Genomic DNA, 18,854 nt, shown 5'->3' on the forward strand with positions numbered 1-18,854 from the left:
CGTGTTTCCCTGCAAGCAGCAGCGCCCGTCCCGCAGGGGCTTCGGGCAGGAGCAGGGGCAGAGGAAGGGGCAGAGGAAGGGGAAGAGCAAGAGGCAGGGCCAGGAGCAGAGGTAGGGGCAGGGGGAAAGGCAGGGACAGGGGCAAGGGCAGGGGAAGAGGCAGAGGGAGGGACAGGGGCAGAGGCAGGGGAAGAGGCAGGGGCAGGGGCAGGGGCGGGGGAAGGGGCAGAAGCAGAGGCAGAGGCAGAGGCAGGGGCAGGGGCAGAGGCAGAAGCAGAGGCAGAGGCAGGGGCAGGGGCAGGTCCAGGTCCATTGCGGACGGGGCGCGGCGGGGCCGCTCCAGCCCCGCGGCGGGCGGGCTCTGCTCCCCGCTGCCGCCCGGCCGGTCTGGGCGGGGCACGATCCTCCTTCCTGTTTCCGCTCGGAATCCCGGAGCCCTCCAGGGCCGCGGTACCGCGGGGCGGCGGAGGGTGGGGGGCGGCCCCGGCGGCGCGGCTGGGGCGGGGGGCGCCGGCGGCGGGGGGGGACATCGCCGTCCCCTCACGGCCCGTGTGTTCTCTCCGCAGGGAGCTCGGCTCGCCCTTCCGCCGCTCGGGAGGCCCGGAGGGTGCCCGGGGCCGCAGGTGAGGCGGTGCCGGCCGCGGCGGGGCGGGAGGCTCGGAGCCGGCGGTCGAGCCGTTCGCCGGGGAGCGCGGCCGGGCCGCCCGACCGCCGCCTCTTGGCACCCAAAGCACTGCCGGGGCTCCCTGGAGAAACCTCGAGAGAGATAAACCGACCAGGCTGGCTTTCCTTCACTTCCAGGGAACCACAATCCGCACTCTTTTTCCTTCTAGTAATATGTCCTTGGTAGCATTTGCAGCTCTGCTGGACTAAATGCCAAATTATTCTGTAAGCACTGAACTTCAATGTAGGGTCAATGCTTTGTGTTATGCTTTCACGTACTATGCACTGCTTTTAACTTCTGGCAAAAACGGTCTTGACCTTTGACGGTGAACAATGACAGCTTATATTAAAATAGTACTTTGTATGAGAGAATCGTTAGGGCTGGAAGGGACCTCTGGGGATCATCTAGTCCGGCCCCACTGCCAAGGCAGGGTCACCTAGAGCAGGTGACATAGGAACCTGCCAAAGTGAGCTTTGTGTATCTCCAGAGGGAAACTCCACGACCTCCCAGGGCAGCCTGTTCCAGTGCTCAAGCACCCTCACTGTAAAGTTCTTTCCCACGTGAAGGTGGAACTTCCTGTGTTTTGTTTTTGTGGATGTGTGCTTTGATTTTGCTGAGTACTCAGAATTTATTTTTTTTTTAAATACTCCACAGGGATTTCCCAATAAGAAAGCAGAAAAGATGTTGGATATTAAGGCTTGGGCTGAGTACATCGTGGAGTGGGCTGCCAAGGACCCCTATGGCTTTCTCACAACCGTGATCTTGGCTCTCACGCCGCTGTTTGTAATTAGTGCGGCGCTGTCATGGAAGCTTGCAAAAATGATTGAGGCCCGGGAACGAGAGCAAAAGAAGAAACAGAAACGCCAGGAGAACATTGCAAAAGCCAAACGAACAAAGAAGGATTAAATGGGCAAAAATGGCCTTTCTTGTGCAAAGAATCCACTTTTAAAATGAAATACTTGTACATTTTGTGTTGTAACTGTCCTTTGATACTTGATCCTGTTATTTCTTGAAGTATGAAATTTAACACTTCCAGTGTATTTTTTTCCTGCTGATTTGTGTTAAAATTTGCCCAAGTGACACTTGTTAATTAAATTTACTACTTGTATTCTAGTGCAGGTTGCTTTTCTAACTTTGCATGTTAAATTAAAAAATTAAGCTCTTGGGTGGCTCTGGAGGTAGAATATTTTTTTCTCTTAGCTGATCTATGACTTAACAAGTGTCTTAAAATTGTCAAGTTTAGGGGAAAATGTGAATAATAAACTGGATTACAGAAATGCAAGTTTTGGCATACCTTGAGCAGGGCTATAGAGACAAGCTAGCTGTAGCATTAGATAGCAGACATGACTGATTTCCTTTAAGGTCACTGCATGTGACTGCTGCAGTGTCTTTGATAGTGGTGCTTGTCTGCAGAAATAACCTACCTTATTCCTGTTTCCTGAACTAGAGGCCATCAACACAGCCTTTCACTTCAGCCCAAGTTCTAGGAAACTGATTGTGTATTCTTATTAGCTTCATTTCTCTTAAGGCACTCATGTTCTATAAAATACAGTACTGTTGTTTAGTCTTCCTTAACAATCACCTGAATGCTCCACCTGTAACTAATTTGTTTTTGCCTTCATAAACTCTTTATGCCTGAAAGAATAGCCATACATGGAGTAAGCCCAAAGACCTGGGTGGCCTAGTGTTCTGAGTCCCAGAGACCTGTAGCAGATGGCTGTGCAAGGATGATGCTGGTGACAGTAGTTCTGCTTGCTAACCTTCTGGCCACCTTTGATCTGAGATTTGAGTTTAGGTAGGACTTTTGTTCTCATGGCCCTTGAAACTTGGCTGCCTTACAGGTTGCAAGATTATGACATAGTCAAAAAATTCAGGTGTGTGTTGTAAATACATCAAAATTATTTAACCTTATTTCCTATTAATCTCTTCTTAACAGAACTGATTAATTTTTCAAAGCCTAATTTTTTAATAATAGTCTGTGGTGGCCTCTATGTAGTCTAGTTTAAAGAGCCTGTAGCAGTCATTAGGATTTTACATTTTGCATATTTCTAAACAGCAGCACAGAGCTGTGCATTCTAGCAGCTACTCTTTCATCAGGTTTAAAAATAAAACCTTAAAATAATACCATTGTTCAAATGAGGAGACCTATAGAGCTGGCTGACACCAAGGGGGATCAGAAGTGGGGAGTCCAACTGAAATTACTTTAAGTAAATGTGAAGTTGATCCCCTTTCAATTTTGTTGGTGAAAGCAAGCATTATTAAAATATTACATTTGGGCATTTTATAAATATGTGATATTAAGTCTCCATGTTTTGTATGAAGTGTTGTCAAATATGTATGTGTTAGATCTTTGATACCTACATAGCTTGAAACAGAGGGAGGAGAACTGATGAGGGATACAGTCCATAAATAAATTTGATACTTTTTGAAAAAAAAAGTGTGGTCTTTATTTTTATTTAAGTTCTCAGTCATCATGTCTGAGCAAATAATCTGCACATTTCATGTATCTAAACTATGGCCAAAATGATCTAATCATCTAGGGAAGTCCACAGATATACCAGGAATAAAAACTAATTTGTTTTTTTAAATATTCAGGATGGTCCCTTGTCTCAGACCTAGTGTTATTTTCCAGCAGCTTTATCAAGCACTTCTAGCTTCTATTATGGCAGTTATATGTACTTTAACTGATTTTACCCTGTGAAAATTGCTGTCTGCAAATCAAACATTCAAATATGTTGACTGTTTTAAGTTACAAGAACATCTCTATGATGAGTATAGTGCATAATCAGTGTAGTGGCATAGTGATTCCCGTTAATGAAATCAACTTTTCCATCTGCTTGCCAGTGGAAAGCACACTGGAACTGCCAAGGGATTTATTTTGAAGAGACATCTTGGCCCAGCTTTGGGAAAACGTAAGTGTACTGATTACAATTCTTGCATCAAGAAGAGTTTTAAAACTAAATTAGTCTTCAAGGAAAAAACAATTTAAACTTAAAGAAAACTCAGGTAGTCTTTTAACTATGAATTCAAGAGTAACTGATGAACAGCAACTGTCAAAACCAAACTTGGTAACACACTCTTGTTTTTCACTAAACCTGAACAACTTAACAATACTTAGTCATGATTAAGCCCATTTGAATAGTTCTGCAAAAGTAACTGAAACTGCTTTAACACTACTTTATTGCACTCTTGTATATAACAGCTGTTTATGTTGTCTGTTAAAATATTTTTCCATTAACAGTATCTTGTCCATTAAATTGCTTATTTATTTTGACTACTATCACTGCCTGGTGGCATCCAGGCACCTGGCTGGAAGGTATTTGCAGTGCTTGTGGGGTCCTGTGAGGGCTCCTTCTTTCCATAGTAAGGGGCAGATGCGTGGCCTTTAACCTGAGTATGACTTGGTTCAGCAATAAGTCCTTGCTCATACTCCTTGGCCTGAAGCAGCTTATCCTTTTCAGATACATCCTTGACTTTCTGTTTCATTTCTTCTCTATAATTTTCATTCCTAAGAATCTCCTAAGAACACAGTAGAAAGACAATTACATTAGCAGAAGCAAATGCAATACACAGTGTTACAATTAAACATTTAAAACAGTAATTTATTTTCTTAATTTTCTTAATTATTTTCTTAATTAATTAATATTTTACTAGAGTAAAATAAAATGCAGCAAAATTGTTTGGCTTCCTACAACTGCAAATTCAACCCTATTTTAGAAGATTCTTAATGTCTGGATGATCTTGTTGAAGAAAAACTGCATTGTGGTGTCCACTATTCTACAGGAGCAAAAAGAAGAAATTAAGAAATTAGGTACAGTCATCAACGAATGTGAAAGTACATTAAAAATAAGGCTATTTTTTGCACTATTTTCTATGCAGGAGTTGATATTTACAGCTATTTATCATTCGCATCTCTTCCTGTAATTCACTATACCTGTGGTGTTAGGTGCACAGGGCACAGTTTTGGGACAAACACAGGTGCAACCTTTGGGGTCTTGCTAGTGTAAGATTACAAAATATGTAACTGAAGTCACAAAATCACAGATTGGTCAAGTTGGAAAATAGTGCAGTGGGTCATTTGGTCCAGCTTCATTCAACCTCCATGCTCCAACAGGGTCATCCCAGAGCACATGGCACAGGCTTGTATCAAGATGGTGCTTGATTATTTCCTGTGGGGGAGATTTCACAACCTCTCCAGGAAATCTGTTCCACTGCTCGGTCAACCCCACAGTAAAGTTCTTCCTCACATTCAGGCAGAACTTCCTGGGCATCAGTTTCTGCCCATTGCCTCTTGTCCTATTGCTTCACACCACCAAGCAGAGCCTGGCTCCATCCTCTTGACACCCTCCCATCATACACTGATAGACATTGATCAAGTCCCCTCTCAGTCATCTCTCTTCAGGTTTTCCTTGTAGGAGGGATGCTCCAGTCCCCTAATCAACTTCATTGCCTTCTGCTAGATCTGCTCCAGGAGCTCCATGTCTCTTTTGTCCTGAGGAGCCCAGAACTGGACACAGCACTCCAGGTGAGGCCTCACCAGAGCTGAATAGAGGGTCAGGATCACCTTCCTCCACCTTCTGGCAATGCTTCTCCTAATGTCCCCCTGGATCCCATTGTCCTTCTTGGCCACCAGGACACGCTGCTGGCTCATGGACAGCTTGTTGTGCACCAGGACCCCCAAGTCCTTCTCTGCAGAGCTGCTCCCCAGCAGTCAGCCCCAGGCTGTGCTGGTGCCTGGGATTGGTCCTCCCCAGGTGCAGGACCCTGCCCTTGCCTTTGCTGAATTTCAGAAGGTTCCTCTCTGTCCATCTCCCCAACCTGCTGCGGTCCTTCTGAAGGGATGCACAGCACTCTGGGGTATCAGCCATTGCTCCAGCTCTGTGTCCTCAGCAAACCTGCTGTCCCTTCACCCAAGTCACTGGTGAGTAAGTGAAACAATCCTGGGCACAGTAATGAACCTTGGGGAACACTGCCAGTGACACACCTCCAACCTGACCCTGTGCCAGTGATTACAGCCCTCTGGGTTCTGCCATTCAGCCAGTTCTCAATCCACCTCACTGTCCACTCATCCAGTCCAAACCTCTTGAGTTTTCCTACAGGGATGTTGTGATAGACAGTGTCAAAAGCCTTGCTGAATTCGAGGTTCCACTGGTCTCCCCTCCCTCATCCTGGTAGCTGTGTCATCATAAAAGTCAATAAGGTTGGTCAAACATGACTTATCTGCAGCAAATCCGTGCTGACTGTTCCTGATCATCTTCCAATCATCTATATGGACAGAGATGGTCTCCAGAATTAAGAAAAAGGCTGAATTCTTTTTTTCCAGATTACAAGAATATGGAAGAGTTAAACTATACCAGTACATTCCTCTGAGACGAAGAGACCATGATACTATGCTAGGAATTCAGGTGTTAAAATATATGCGATACTGACAAGAGTTGAAATAGCAGCTATGAACACCTAAGAAAGCTTGAAAGACAGTAATTAAAGAAAACCTCACATAGGGGATTGACCATGGCTGGATGCCAGATGCCCACCAGAGCTTGTTACTCCCCTCCACAGCTGGACAGAGGAGAGAAAATATAATGAAGAGTTCACAAGTTAAGGACTATGAGACATCACACACCAAATACAAGCAAAACAGACTCAATCCTCAATCCTATCTCAGGATGATGAGAAGTAAAGTAAGATCTTAAGATGACCTTTCCCTTACCACTCCTTCCTTTCCAGCTCTGTCTCCTCTCCCTAGCAATTGCAGGGAGACAGGGAATGGGAGTTATGGTCAGTTCATCATACATTCCTGCTGTTGCTCAGGGAGAGGAGTCCTTTCCCTACGGCATCATCAGATCCCGCCCATGGGAGACAGTTCTTCATTAACTTCTCCAAATGAGTGCATCTCATGAACAACAGTTGTCCCCAAACTGCTGCAATGTAGGCCTCTTCCATGGTGTGCAGTACTTCAGGCACAGCCTACTCTAGTGTAGATCTACAGGTTCACAAGTCCATCCAGGAAGCCTGCTCCAGCATGGGCTCCTCTCTCTATGGTGGGCAGGTCCCTGCCAGCACCTGCTCCAGCATAAGCCTCCTACATGGTCACAGCTCACTCTCAGGCATCCACCTGCTCTGACCTGGGTCTCCTCCAGGGGCTGCAGGTGGATCTCTGCATCCCCAGGGACCTCCATGGGCTGCAGGGGCACAGCTGCCTCACCATGGGCTGCACTGTGGGCTGCAGGGGAACCTCAGCTCTGGTGCCTGGAGCACCTCCTATGCTTCTTTCTGCAGTGACCTGGGTGTCTGCAGAGCTGCTCCTCTCACATATTGTCACCCTGCTCTTCTCTGAGCACAGGACTTTCTGCAGAACTTTTTTAGGTCTCCTTTAAATATGTCATCAGAGAGGCATGACCACCATTTCTGATAGGCCCAGTCTTGACCAGAGGCACATCCATGCTGGAACTGGCTGGGACTGTCTCTGCCAGACATGGAGGAAACTTCTGGCAGCTTCTCACAGAATTGACTCCTGTAGCTGCACTGCTACCAAAATCTGACTACACAAACCCAATACACTTTATCTTAGAGGTACCATGGAAAGTAACCCCTTTTCTTAATTCTTAGTTGTCTCTGTATTTAAATTCACAGATACACAGAGGGAGAACCCTTTGCATACAAATGGAAATTGAATGGAGATACACAATACACAAATGACTTTGCAAACTGAAAAGGGGTGAAAATTCTCACATGCTCAAATAGAAATATTGCCAAGCATTACAAGATCAAATTTCCAACAGTATAGCAAAACCTCTTTGTGGCATCTCTCAGTTCTATCCTTGTTTACCACATGCCTATGTAAATCCACCACAATCTTAGTGATTTCAAGGGGTTACTCCTGTGGTGCTTGTATTAAACCTCTAGTAAGAAACAACTAAAGCAAACACCTTTGTGATAACTGAAGACCACATCATTGTCTCTGCTAAAACAATGGGAAGTGATTTATTAAAATACAAACATAACCTACTTACTGTGAACAGCTATTACTAATTTAAAATCTCTTCAAGTGATTACTTCAACAAAGTTATCTTAGTCAGGTAAGAGCAGCTGTAACTAAACACCAAATGCTCCAAGTCAATTTAGAATGTTGATATATAATTGTTCTCTGGTTTTCAGAGTCAAATAAGGCTCTTACAATCAGCTTCCTGTGGACAAAGTACAATTGTGATATAGTAAAATGAAAAAGTGGATCTTAAGAAAAACCAAAACAACATGAGAAATTATTCTTTTTAGCAATTGCAGAAAAACCACTCCAAACTAGAGTGACTTATTTACAATTCTCTAAACAATCTACCTGGACAAAGTTTCTCAACTACAAAATTCACACATTCATTCTTGGCATTAAACTCATGCCACTAACATGAACACTGAAATCACTGGATTCCCAAGTTCAAATTAAACTAAATATGAATTGGAAATATTGGGTCAATTGGCATGTTAGAAAAACTGGATCAAATACATTCTCAGTTTGAGACTCCATTGCTAACCAATCTTTTACCATCGGATTTGTTATAAAAAGTAACTGATGTTAGTTTGTTTAAAAGTTAGTTTGTGGGATTTTTTTCTTTGTTTGTTTAAGCTACATTGTCAGGTTCAGAACGCTTACATTTTCTTCTGCTCCAAGGTGAATCACAGTATTTAATAAGATGGCTATCTTTACTGTAAACTGCCCCCCAGTAAGTTTTCTGCTAAAATGTAAGTACATGAACATGTAACGTGCTCTAACCATTAAGGGAAGTACAAAATCTTTCTATCCAATCCAGAGATCATATAGCTGTAGTTTTTTAAGGATTAGCTTGTTCTTCCAACACTCTCTTTTTGTACAAATAAATTATATAAGCTCTTTGAACCAGCAGTTCTCAGGAAGTACATGGCATCTCAAGAGTATCAGAAATGTCCTTCAACATTTTTATTAAAAGAAAACTCTAAGAACAGGGGCTATGCTGCAAAACTAAAAATCAAAAAATGCCTTAAGATATCCAGCTACTTTTTAAAGCAGTTGAAATCCCTGTATGCAGATGTTCACTTTGAAATGTATCAGTTCCCAGCATACAGAATAGGATACACATAATATGCCAAGAGCTAGGTCCAACTACATGTCCTGCAGTTTATTTTTAGGTGGAAAGTAAAAGAAGACATTTTATCACTGCAGGTTGTCCAGCTTTGGTGATTATTTTAAGTTTTATGAGGTTTTTAATACTTCTAATGTTTGGAGCTGCATGCCTTCCCTCGTTAGGAAGACAGAGTTTAAGAAATACACGTCAAAGGTTTTTCTTGAAGAACATTATTATTAAGGAAATACCAACGTAGCCCTTTGTGGAGTTTGAGGCAGCTGTTTTACATCCACAAAACTGCTTACTTCTGCATAGTCTCACATCTTAATATTGGTAGCAGCTGCATGATCAAAGAACGAAAGATGGCCTGCTCCTAAGGAGCAGCACAGCTCAAGACATGTTGTCTTCCAAGGGTGTTTCAGCAAAAGGCTGTATTTCCTGCCACCAGCATGAAATTTTCACTGTTGTTGCAAACAATGTACCTTTCAAAGCTCTCACGTAACTCCAGCAGCTGAGTTGTGTCATAAAGTATTCTCGGTGGCTTGGAAACTGTATTCATCTCCACTCCATACAAAGAGAAAAATCTAGACCAAGGATTTTAGATGCCTACCTGATTGTACTTGAACACCTGCTTTGTAGGCTGATGTTTGGAATGCACTGTTCTTTTGCTCTTAAAGACCCCCATATTGTCACTTCTTTGACCTCCCTGAGTAAACTAGTAGCCTTACAGAATGAATAAAATTAGTTCCTCTTGGAAGGAAGACGTCATGAATACCAAAGAGAGTTCTATAGATCTCTAGACACACTCATTTCTTCAAGTGGAGTCTGGCTCAGTAGTGACCAATTTTGGCTGAGTACTTCTTGCTATTCTTCTGCACAGGCAAGAAGCAGTACAGAACCCTTCCTACCCAGCAGCACCTGCTGAACCTCACACCCTGAGGAACCAGTCCTCCCCTCACTGTATCCCACTCAGCCATCAAGCCAGCCATAACCACACCAGCACCTGCCTCCCACAAAATGGTTTCAAACTCCTGAGCACAAAATTGTGGATGGAGCTCTAGGGATGTAGGTACATGCAGATCTGCAGTACCAATCTGAAGAGTCTAAGGAGCAGGGTTTAAAGGTTATTTCAAGATTGGCACTTCCCAGAATATTTTGTAAAGACCTGGACCTAACCCTTTAATTACAAGGGTTTTATTTATTATTATCTTTGAGAAAAATGTCACAGATGAGTTTGTATTTTGATTAAATTAGAAATAAATAGCTTCTTTATGTTGTCTTAGAAATTATTTCAACTTCTCAAGTTACCATAAGTTGAAATATTCATGATTTCTCTTCATTTGAATAATGTTTGATGCCAGAATTGAGAAACAGCTGGACAAATTAATGATTTTTGAACTGTAGACAGTACAATTCATAGAATACTTACATTTTGTGTCTAGTTTGAATATTTTATATTTAATCATGAATGAACTTGAACTTAGAATTCTGACTGTTAAAAATTCATACCTGCAGGTTGACAAAAATTTAAAAATAACAAATGGAACGAAAAAATTGTTTGGGCAGAGTATTAAAAATACTGATGCAAGTCAATTTAACATGTCAAAATTTTTCTTCATTATCAAATTAACTGAAACTCAGGCAAAATGCTAGAAGCTGAATCACTATTTTTTAGAATATTGCCAAGCAATTAAACTAAACTCCATTTTCCAGTTTGACAAGTTAAATAGGCGAGATGAAATAATTGGCTATTATATCATATTTCAAGAGTAGGAGACAGAAAGAAGACCTCATCTTTGGGAAGCGCTGAATGTTCTTATCCAGGGCAGGTCTTGATAAGTCAGCAACTGAACACAAGGCCAGCAGCACCAGCTTGGGAATGAGAAATAATGTGGTAAATGAAAAGCTGTCACTGCATGGCAAAAGCAGAGGAGCAGTTTGAAATAGAAAGGCTTATCTGGATTAGCCAAAATAGTTATTTACATCAAACACTGACTCAACTGACTGCTAATTTAATAAAGAACATACACTAAATATCTTTGGTCCATCAACAAACAACATTAATCAAATCTTTGTAAGATTTGCTTTACACAGCTTCCGTTTCTGAGCAAATTTCTGATCAGTTACAATATTTAGTTTTACATGCAGTAATACCACATTTACTACCAATCTAATTAATCATAACTCACAGTAATTTTTATTTAAATTAAATCTTCAGACAAGCAGTGCTTATTACTACTGAAGTACTATAGTGCTAGATATGGACTGCAGAACCCCTGGCATGAGCTGACAGTTTCTAGGGCACCACAGTGTAACACACACACGTTTGGCAAGATCACGTTGCAAGAGGCAAAAGGAAGAGACACTGGACTTTAAAGCATATCACTAACATGTGGACACAGTAGGGGTTTGTGTTATTTTGTGTTTTTTTAGAATTCTGCAAAGACATTTGTCCAGAACTGCACATATATTCAACATTACTGTAGATGAAACTGTAGAAGCAGCAAAAACACAAACTAGTCTGGCACCACTGCACTCTGCTCTGAATAAAGGGCAACGCATAGCCCTGATCCCCACAGAGCAAACAAGGAACTGTAGCTGTGACTCAGTCACAGTTTGGTCCTTGCTTCCCCTAGTCTACATATGACATAATCTGTACCAGCCCTTTTCCTGGTACGCTTCAGTTTGCCCTCCACCCCCGCTCAGCTGTGCTGCCAGAGTCAGGACACAGAGCCAGTGCTCCATGCACTCCTTTCCATGGGGATAGGAGCAGAAGAGCACCAGCAGCTCTTTCCTCTGCAGCCTTGGAATCTGCAGCATGGGCAATCTGGAAGCAATGGACTAATTGGTGCCTCAATATTCCTCTGTGGAAGTTGACAAGCAGTTATATTTCAGAAAGTTAAAATGAACAAGGGAAAAAAAAAATCTAAAATATGATGGCTCCTGCAAATGCTCAATTTCTTCTTTTTTTTTTTTTTGTATTGACTTCTATGACTGCTGCCTTCTATTTAAGGTCTTTGTAGCTCAGTTTATTACATTGTCAAATTTTACTGCCCTTTTGCACTGAATAATAATCCTCTCTGGAATCATGCATAATTTACTATGCAAAATGCTATTTAGTGCAACCTAAATTATCAAATATGGCCCAAATTCTGGTTGTGATTCTGGACAATACTAGCAGGAAATATTTTGCTCAGAGACGTGTTTATGCCTGCACTTCGCAAATATTTTTTCCCTTGAACTGTTAATCATACTGTGCAGCTTTTGGTGGCTTCAGGAGTAAATTACTCATGTGCTAAGTCCTAGTCTTTATATAAGAATGTACAATCTCCATGCTAGTACTCTCATTCTACAACTTCTCAACTGAAGCATCTGAAAGCAGACAGTGGCAAAACTATAACATGCAATTCCAACAGTGTCAAACAAAGCATTTTTCTAAACTGCATTCCATTCTCCTTAAAGGAATGCAAATTCTGTGTAAACTAATCTACATGAATGAACCTACTTTTGATCATACCAGCTCACATACCATAAGCATTACAGTAAGTAATACTTATGATCAAGCAAATGGGAAGAGTGGATATACATCGTGGGAACTAAATAGAATTTAATTTCACCATAATTATTCTGGGGTTGAAAGGAAGAAACCTTATGCTTATTACAGTTCACTGAAGTATGTTTTTCCTCACTTGACAAGGAGTTTGCCATAACAGATAATTATGGATACCCTAGAAATAGTTTGAAAGAATAAAGGTGTCATCACTGAAGTTTTTTTTAGCATTTCACCCTCTATCCAACTGTGCAATTCAGAACTCACTGAATTTTATTACTGTGTAACAAGTACACACTGCATGAGAAAAACAGTAATTTACTCTGGTTTTCAATTTCAAACTATTTTCAGGATCTTGATGCTAATTAAAGGAACATGCAATTCTTCTTTACTTCCCATGAAATACTAATATAACACACACATGCATACAGAGTAACAGAGAAGTTTCAGCTCAAACTGAAATTTGTGGCTGTGCAGCCCTGTGTGTGCTACAGAGGAAGCAGCATCTATATCAACAAGGAAGTGCTATCTAGTACAAAGATCTGTGTTCACAGAGATGTGTTACTATGTTCACATCTACCACTTTCAGGATACCACCTTGGTGGGTTCAGAGATAAACTACATTTCTCTCCATACCAGTTTTTCCCTGCATTGTCATAATTGCAAGTGTCCCCAGCAGTTTTCTGACACCCCATGAAAGTCTGTTACTTTATTTCTGTCTCCTTTCTACAGACATGGCTTAAGCAATGCCAAGTTTCGCAGATACCCTTGAACCTCAGGACACTGTCAGAAGTGTGTAGCTGTAAGATCTGTTATGGGAGAAAATAAGGGTTAGATTTTTAAATACATTTGGGTAGCTTGTGTGATAGATGGCAGAAGTCTTTAAAAGCCTCTACAAATCTGATGCCCTCTGAAATAAGAAAAAAAAACAAATAGAAGTTAGGTACAGAAGGGCCTGAAGAAAGAAGGTTTCTTCCCCGTGTTCACAATCATATTTTTTTTCCTTTCCAAACAAGATGTGAAAAATCCAAAATATAAAGATGAAATGTTTAAAGTCAGTAGAGAAATGTGTAGCCAGAGAAAAACTGGGAGGTAGGAGCATATGTAAGACAGCAAATTTACATTTACCTTAGAAATTTTTGGATGGTGGACTAGGGCTCAAAGAATGGAAAGTAACAGCCTCTTAAAAAATAATTTGCATAGATGGAACATCCTTTCTATAAAACAACTGCTGTATCTCAAGACAACTTTTCTTAATAAATTCTGACAACATTAAAGCTTAGCAGGTGAACTAATATTCTTGTAAGGTGGTAAATTATTAAATCTGCTTCCACAAAATAGCATTTGCTTAAAATTATTTTAATATTAGCAGCCTTTAAAACATTTTCATTAACTTAAAACAGCAAGATTCCCTAGACAATGACGTATTTCCTATCTGCCAAAACACTCGCTACACACATTTACTTTCCTATATACATAATAAAGAATTGCATTAGTCAACTTAGTTACAAATCCCTAATTAAACTGGTTAAAATACAGAGTTGCAGAGGAATAAAGGTAATAGTTTTCCTCAGCCAACCATGTATGATCATAGTCAATATACATATAAAGGATGCTACAGTACTGTAAAAAATATGCATATTCAAGCTCAGATTGTCACTCTCATTAAGGAGAATATGTACTGTGAACATAATGTACACATGCTCAGACAGGGCAAAGGCATGATCCAAAATTCTATATCAAGACAGATTCCCTGACTAGTATAGGAACAGAGTATGTTTAAGCAGAACATAAGAAACAATGTGATCTGCATAATTTATCAAGTTATCATCCTTATAATTTAGTCGAGACTTGGCTTATTTCAAGTTGTAGAAAAATCAAAAGGCAACCAACTGTTAACCAGTACCCCAGCAAACTACTTTAATGCCTAAGGCTTCCAACATTAACATTCCTTATGTAACTGGCCAGGTTAGAAATAACGGAGGTGATGAACAGCATTCATGAGTTATGTCTAGCCAGACACAGAAGGCCGAGTGATTTCCTTCAAAAATGGGGGAAAAGGGATGGACACACAAGGAAGAAACAAGCCATTAGGGATGTGGTACATTCAACACTGCACAAGCTCACTTGGAGTATTCTTCCTTTAACAATAAAAAAAAGAGAGAAACTAAAGAGAGAGATAAAGCAACTTCTTCTGAGCAAAAGTGAAATTTTGTAATGGAAAGAGCAAACAAACAACAAAAAAAAAAAGTTAAGTGTTTGTGGAAGAAGGAATGGCCTGAATACAAAACATGATCAAGTCTCAAGAAAATCATCAACAGACTTAGCTTGATGTCATGACGAACTACTTTGACCACTGTCAGGGGAGGAACAATTCACACTTGTTCTCATTTAAACAACTGACATGTCCTGATGATTATGAATGACATTTTATTAGCCTACAGTATTTACCAAACCATTGGTTCCCAACATGTAGTTATCAGTGTGACCAGTAAGATCCAACCACTTTGTGAAGCTGTATCTCTTTAATCTTTTCAAGTAAAAATTCATCACAGACCTCATAATGAAACCTGGTAAGCTGAGCAGTTGGGCAACCTGTATCATCAATAGCCAAGGACTAATAAAAGATATGACAGACAAATACAAAAAAACCCATACATAAGCTTTAAAAGGCAGGGTGGTAGGCTGACAGAAGTGGAACAGAAATGGTAATAAAGTTTAACATATGTCATTTGATGTCAGAAAGAAGAAATATGAGGAGCAAAGGACAGGAAAGAGAGAATAACCATCCAAAAAAGTATTTTTACAGACTGCAAAGGTAGGAATATTGGCACAACTCCAGAAACTTATGCTTTAGGAACTTTAGGTTTGTTACAATAAGATGTTGACAGCAAAATGTCATTACTGCAGAAATGCAAAATTTGTGGGGTTTACATCCTTTTTCAAAAATAGTCTGGTTTCACGAGAAATATATGAAAGAACAAGGAGATTGGTTATACAGGGTTTCAACATAGAATATGCCACAAATATTCCCTTATTTCACAGCTGTCAAACAGCTATGAAACCATACCATCTTTACTGTCAAAAGAGGAATATAATATGGAATAGCAGTCAGTAAAGTTTATGTAGCTAAAACACTAACGCAAATCAGCCCGACAAATAGGGACCAAACAATATGCTATATGTGCTTCACTATTACAAATGTATTTACAATGATATTGTGATGTAAGGGTTTGTGCCAGTTTTAAATTAGGAGAAGATCATATATAGCACCCCACACTATTCTCTGTAATACAGAGGATACATTTAGGCTTCACTACCACATACTAAAAATATGACTGGAGCACTCTTTTCAAAATATTAGCAAGAATTTTTAATGTATATATATTTGAACTACTTTTTCTTACACAGGAAAAAAACCATTTAGAGATCACTTGAAAAGGTAACTTTTTCCAAATTCCTAGTTTATAATTTCTGCTCTGTGATATGGTCAATGCACAGCCCTGCAGGTAAAGGACCTTGCTGTTAAATTATTTCTCAGATCTGTTATCTCACAAAACTAAAAATATAAGAAATCCTGCAATTCTGAATGCACCATTAGTCACAGAAATCTTTCACTCTCCATAAACTGCTTTTTCTGGAAGATAAAATATTTAGAACATTATTGTTCCACAGTTCTCTCACCTGTGGAGACCTCTCGCTCCCTGTTTCAAAAATGAACCAACATCTCTAGCACCAGAATGAGTTTTATTGCATCAATTCCAGACCCAAGGCTGCTTGCCTCAGAGGAGGTTTACCTCAGAGCAACTATCACAGCAGCCTGGCTCACAGAATGATAGAACAAAAGACACAACACCTCCCATCTTCAAGTATCACATTAAGTGGTAATTTCAACAATAAAAGTTATTTGCATACAGTTGGTATAAGCCAGAAGTAATTAAAGTAAGTCCAATGTTAGATGGAACAACTGTTGTATCAGTTTCATGGCTCTATATAAGTAACTAGATTGGGAAGGGAAAAAATTTAAAAAAATAGAAAAACAAACTCACATTTACTACTTCCCTGAATAGGTGTAAGGATAAACTGAACTTAAATTTGCTAACTTTTGATTCACGGGTGTATTATAGCCCTTACTGTCTCCATATGTAAAAGCAAATGTGAAAGCGAGGCATAGAGAATTAGCTGAAAAGCTGTATGTTGTGTGGGAGCTCGCTTCAATTAATTACAGTTTGTCAGCATGAGCTGACAAGCTTCCCAGGTCATCTCAACACACAGGCAAGTCAGGACAACTTTTCACAGGCCAGGTTGTTCCAGACGATCTCAGTGACCAAAGGGCTGGAAATGCCAAGGTATCTTCAGGGATCTGAACTTGACACAGTTATTCCTGATGCAAGTAAAGTATCCTCCTCCACGGGCGTAATTTTGAATCTTCTGCAGCAAACAGTGCCTTCTCTCTCATTCCTAGCTGGTGCTTAGCAACTTGTAATAGAAATGCTGGGCAAGTCATGTATGTGTGTGCATGCATCTGCAGATCAGCAGTCAAATCTGTTTCTAAACTCTTTACAAACTCATTAGCAAGAATGACACCGTGGGACATTTCTCTGCCTTCTGTTATGGAAAAAGACATAGCTGCAACTCCCTGTAGAATTAGCAATGTAAAATGCTAGTGCAATTGGTTTTCCTGTTTTGATGAATCCACTGGCAGCTGAGTTTGAAACCCACATTTTAATATCAACTATCATGAAAAAGTCTTACATTCTTACGTTAATTTAAAAGCTGTACAAGTAATTTAAGACTTTTTTTAATTGAAGAGACTCTTCAACATTTATGATCATCTTAAAGAACCTATGTGTATAATCTTAGAAGAATCCACACAGAGAATGACTAAGGAATAATGGAGTTTATATTTCCACTTATTTTACATTTTTCTAAGTTTTAGATATCTAGTCAGTGTGTATTTTCATCAGTTAGGCAAAGAACATTCTAAATTCTCCCCAACAAGTGACAGATTACTGCACAGATGTGTCCATTATAAATTAATGATGGTAATTTTATTACCACAATTGAAAATTTAAAGACATTTCATCTCACCTCAATGGTAGGTGGATCTTCTCTCTTTTTTCTTATCCATGCTGAAAAAAAAAGTAAAAATCAAATTGATTATTTCAAAGATTACAAACAGTATTAAAACTCAAAATTATTATGAATTTATAACAGAAAGTATTTATGAAAAAATTACAACAGAATTCACCACAATCTGGCAAGCCTGTAATTTCCCAAAATGTAGGCACAAGATGTTATTTCCTGTTTCAATACTCAGTTTTCAGAGAAGGGAGGTGTGGGGGATGGTGTCACCTCTGTGTGGAGACCTTGGGCACAGTTTACACATCACCTCAGCTGTCCAAACAGGGCTTAAAAAGCAGGGCTTATGGCACAGTCTTATTGTTGAGCTTGCAATAAAGAGTTGAGGTATACCATAAGGAAATGACAAGTGGACTGATGGGAAGTAAGAACAGCCTTAGACCACTCCAGAAAAAAGAATTCCCGTACATGCTTCAGATATTCTTAAAGCTGAAAACCTTTTCATGTTACTACCAGGTAGTGTAGTAAGCTTTTTATGTTACTACCAGAATTCCTTTACGGGTATGAAAGGTACAGCCCCAGACCTGACTGTGGGACTGAAGAGCCTGGACTGAAGCACATCATGTGGCTCTGTGGGATTACCCACTTCCAGGAAGGGCAGGGAAAGGTTCTGTGACTAGGGGAAGGATCATCCATCTCAGTTAATTCATGCTGGAAAAGACAGCAGAGGAATGGAGGAATAAAGGCAGTGACAAGGACAGCTGTCCTGTGGCTTTTTTTGTCCCAGGTTTTCTGAACAAGAAACAGACAATTGCCCACTCGCATCACTAACAGTGCTGTTATAGCTGGGACTGTCAGGAGGCAACAATCCAGACACCCCATCGCAGACGCTGACAACTCTCACTTTGTACAGCCAATGAATTAAGAGAGAGAGACCTCCAACTATTACAGACATTAGTTAGAAGAATGACCTGACACAACTTTTTAGAAACATTTTTTAATCCACACAATTGGTAGGTTCTGGGTTGGATACTTCAAAGACATTCGTCTTTTCTGTCCAAATTTTTCAAATTACTTAGTAGCAGAATGCAAGTAGCCAGTAATGAACAGAATGATAAGCATAAGGAAAGCGACTTCCAAGCACCGAGACACAGCAAGATGTTATTTCATATGTTTGTTTTGATAATTAAGTTACAACAATGTCTCTACAATGAGTATAGTGCATTCTCAATGCAGTGTCATAGTGATTCCTGTTAATGAAATCAACTTTTCAACTTAAGATTTTTGGTACTATGCTTGAAAACTAGAGCAAAAATAACATTTTGATATAACCCACTCAAATTCCTGGCCTCACGTGTTGCTGCCTGTAAAGTTTCAGAAATACTTTAAGAAGTAGCTCTTCCATATTTTAATTTTCTAATACAATCTGTGTTGCATTTTGAGGGGAACCAATGAATGATTT

At 40.2% G+C, this 18,854-nt stretch overlaps 2 protein-coding genes across 4 annotated transcripts in view; one reads left to right on the top strand and one right to left on the bottom strand.

The window, feature by feature from the left end:
* Positions 1–416: 416 nt before the first annotated feature.
* SMIM15 (small integral membrane protein 15) lies at positions 417–3,089 on the top strand. Of its 3 annotated transcripts, XM_062512941.1 has the most exons (3): positions 417–450; positions 567–888; positions 1,319–3,088. In XM_062512941.1, the coding sequence occupies exons 2-3, from the start codon at positions 874–876 to the stop codon at positions 1,568–1,570; spliced, it is 267 nt and encodes an 88-aa protein (XP_062368925.1). In that variant the 5' UTR covers positions 417–450; positions 567–873; the 3' UTR covers positions 1,571–3,088. The 3 variants fall into 3 exon arrangements, with proteins under 3 accessions (XP_062368925.1, XP_062368928.1, XP_062368926.1); XM_062512944.1 differs by lacking the exon at positions 567–888 and having other exon boundaries at positions 437–450; positions 1,319–3,089; XM_062512942.1 differs by lacking the exon at positions 417–450 and having other exon boundaries at positions 570–623.
* A 111-nt stretch (positions 3,090–3,200) lies between these two features.
* The window catches only part of NDUFAF2 (NADH:ubiquinone oxidoreductase complex assembly factor 2), a 56,905-nt gene continuing 41,251 nt past the window's right edge, over positions 3,201–18,854 (bottom strand). The window contains exons 3-4 of the mRNA XM_062512940.1: positions 17,402–17,442; positions 3,201–4,183 (exon numbers count right to left, since the gene is read on the bottom strand). Of these exons, the coding sequence (XP_062368924.1) occupies positions 3,926–4,183; positions 17,402–17,442 (299 nt within the window). The 3' untranslated portion in view covers positions 3,201–3,925. The remainder of the gene's footprint in view (positions 4,184–17,401; positions 17,443–18,854) is intronic.

Source organism: Cinclus cinclus, chromosome Z, assembly GCF_963662255.1.
Source record: "Cinclus cinclus chromosome Z, bCinCin1.1, whole genome shotgun sequence".
Lineage (NCBI taxonomy): Eukaryota > Metazoa > Chordata > Aves > Passeriformes > Cinclidae > Cinclus > Cinclus cinclus.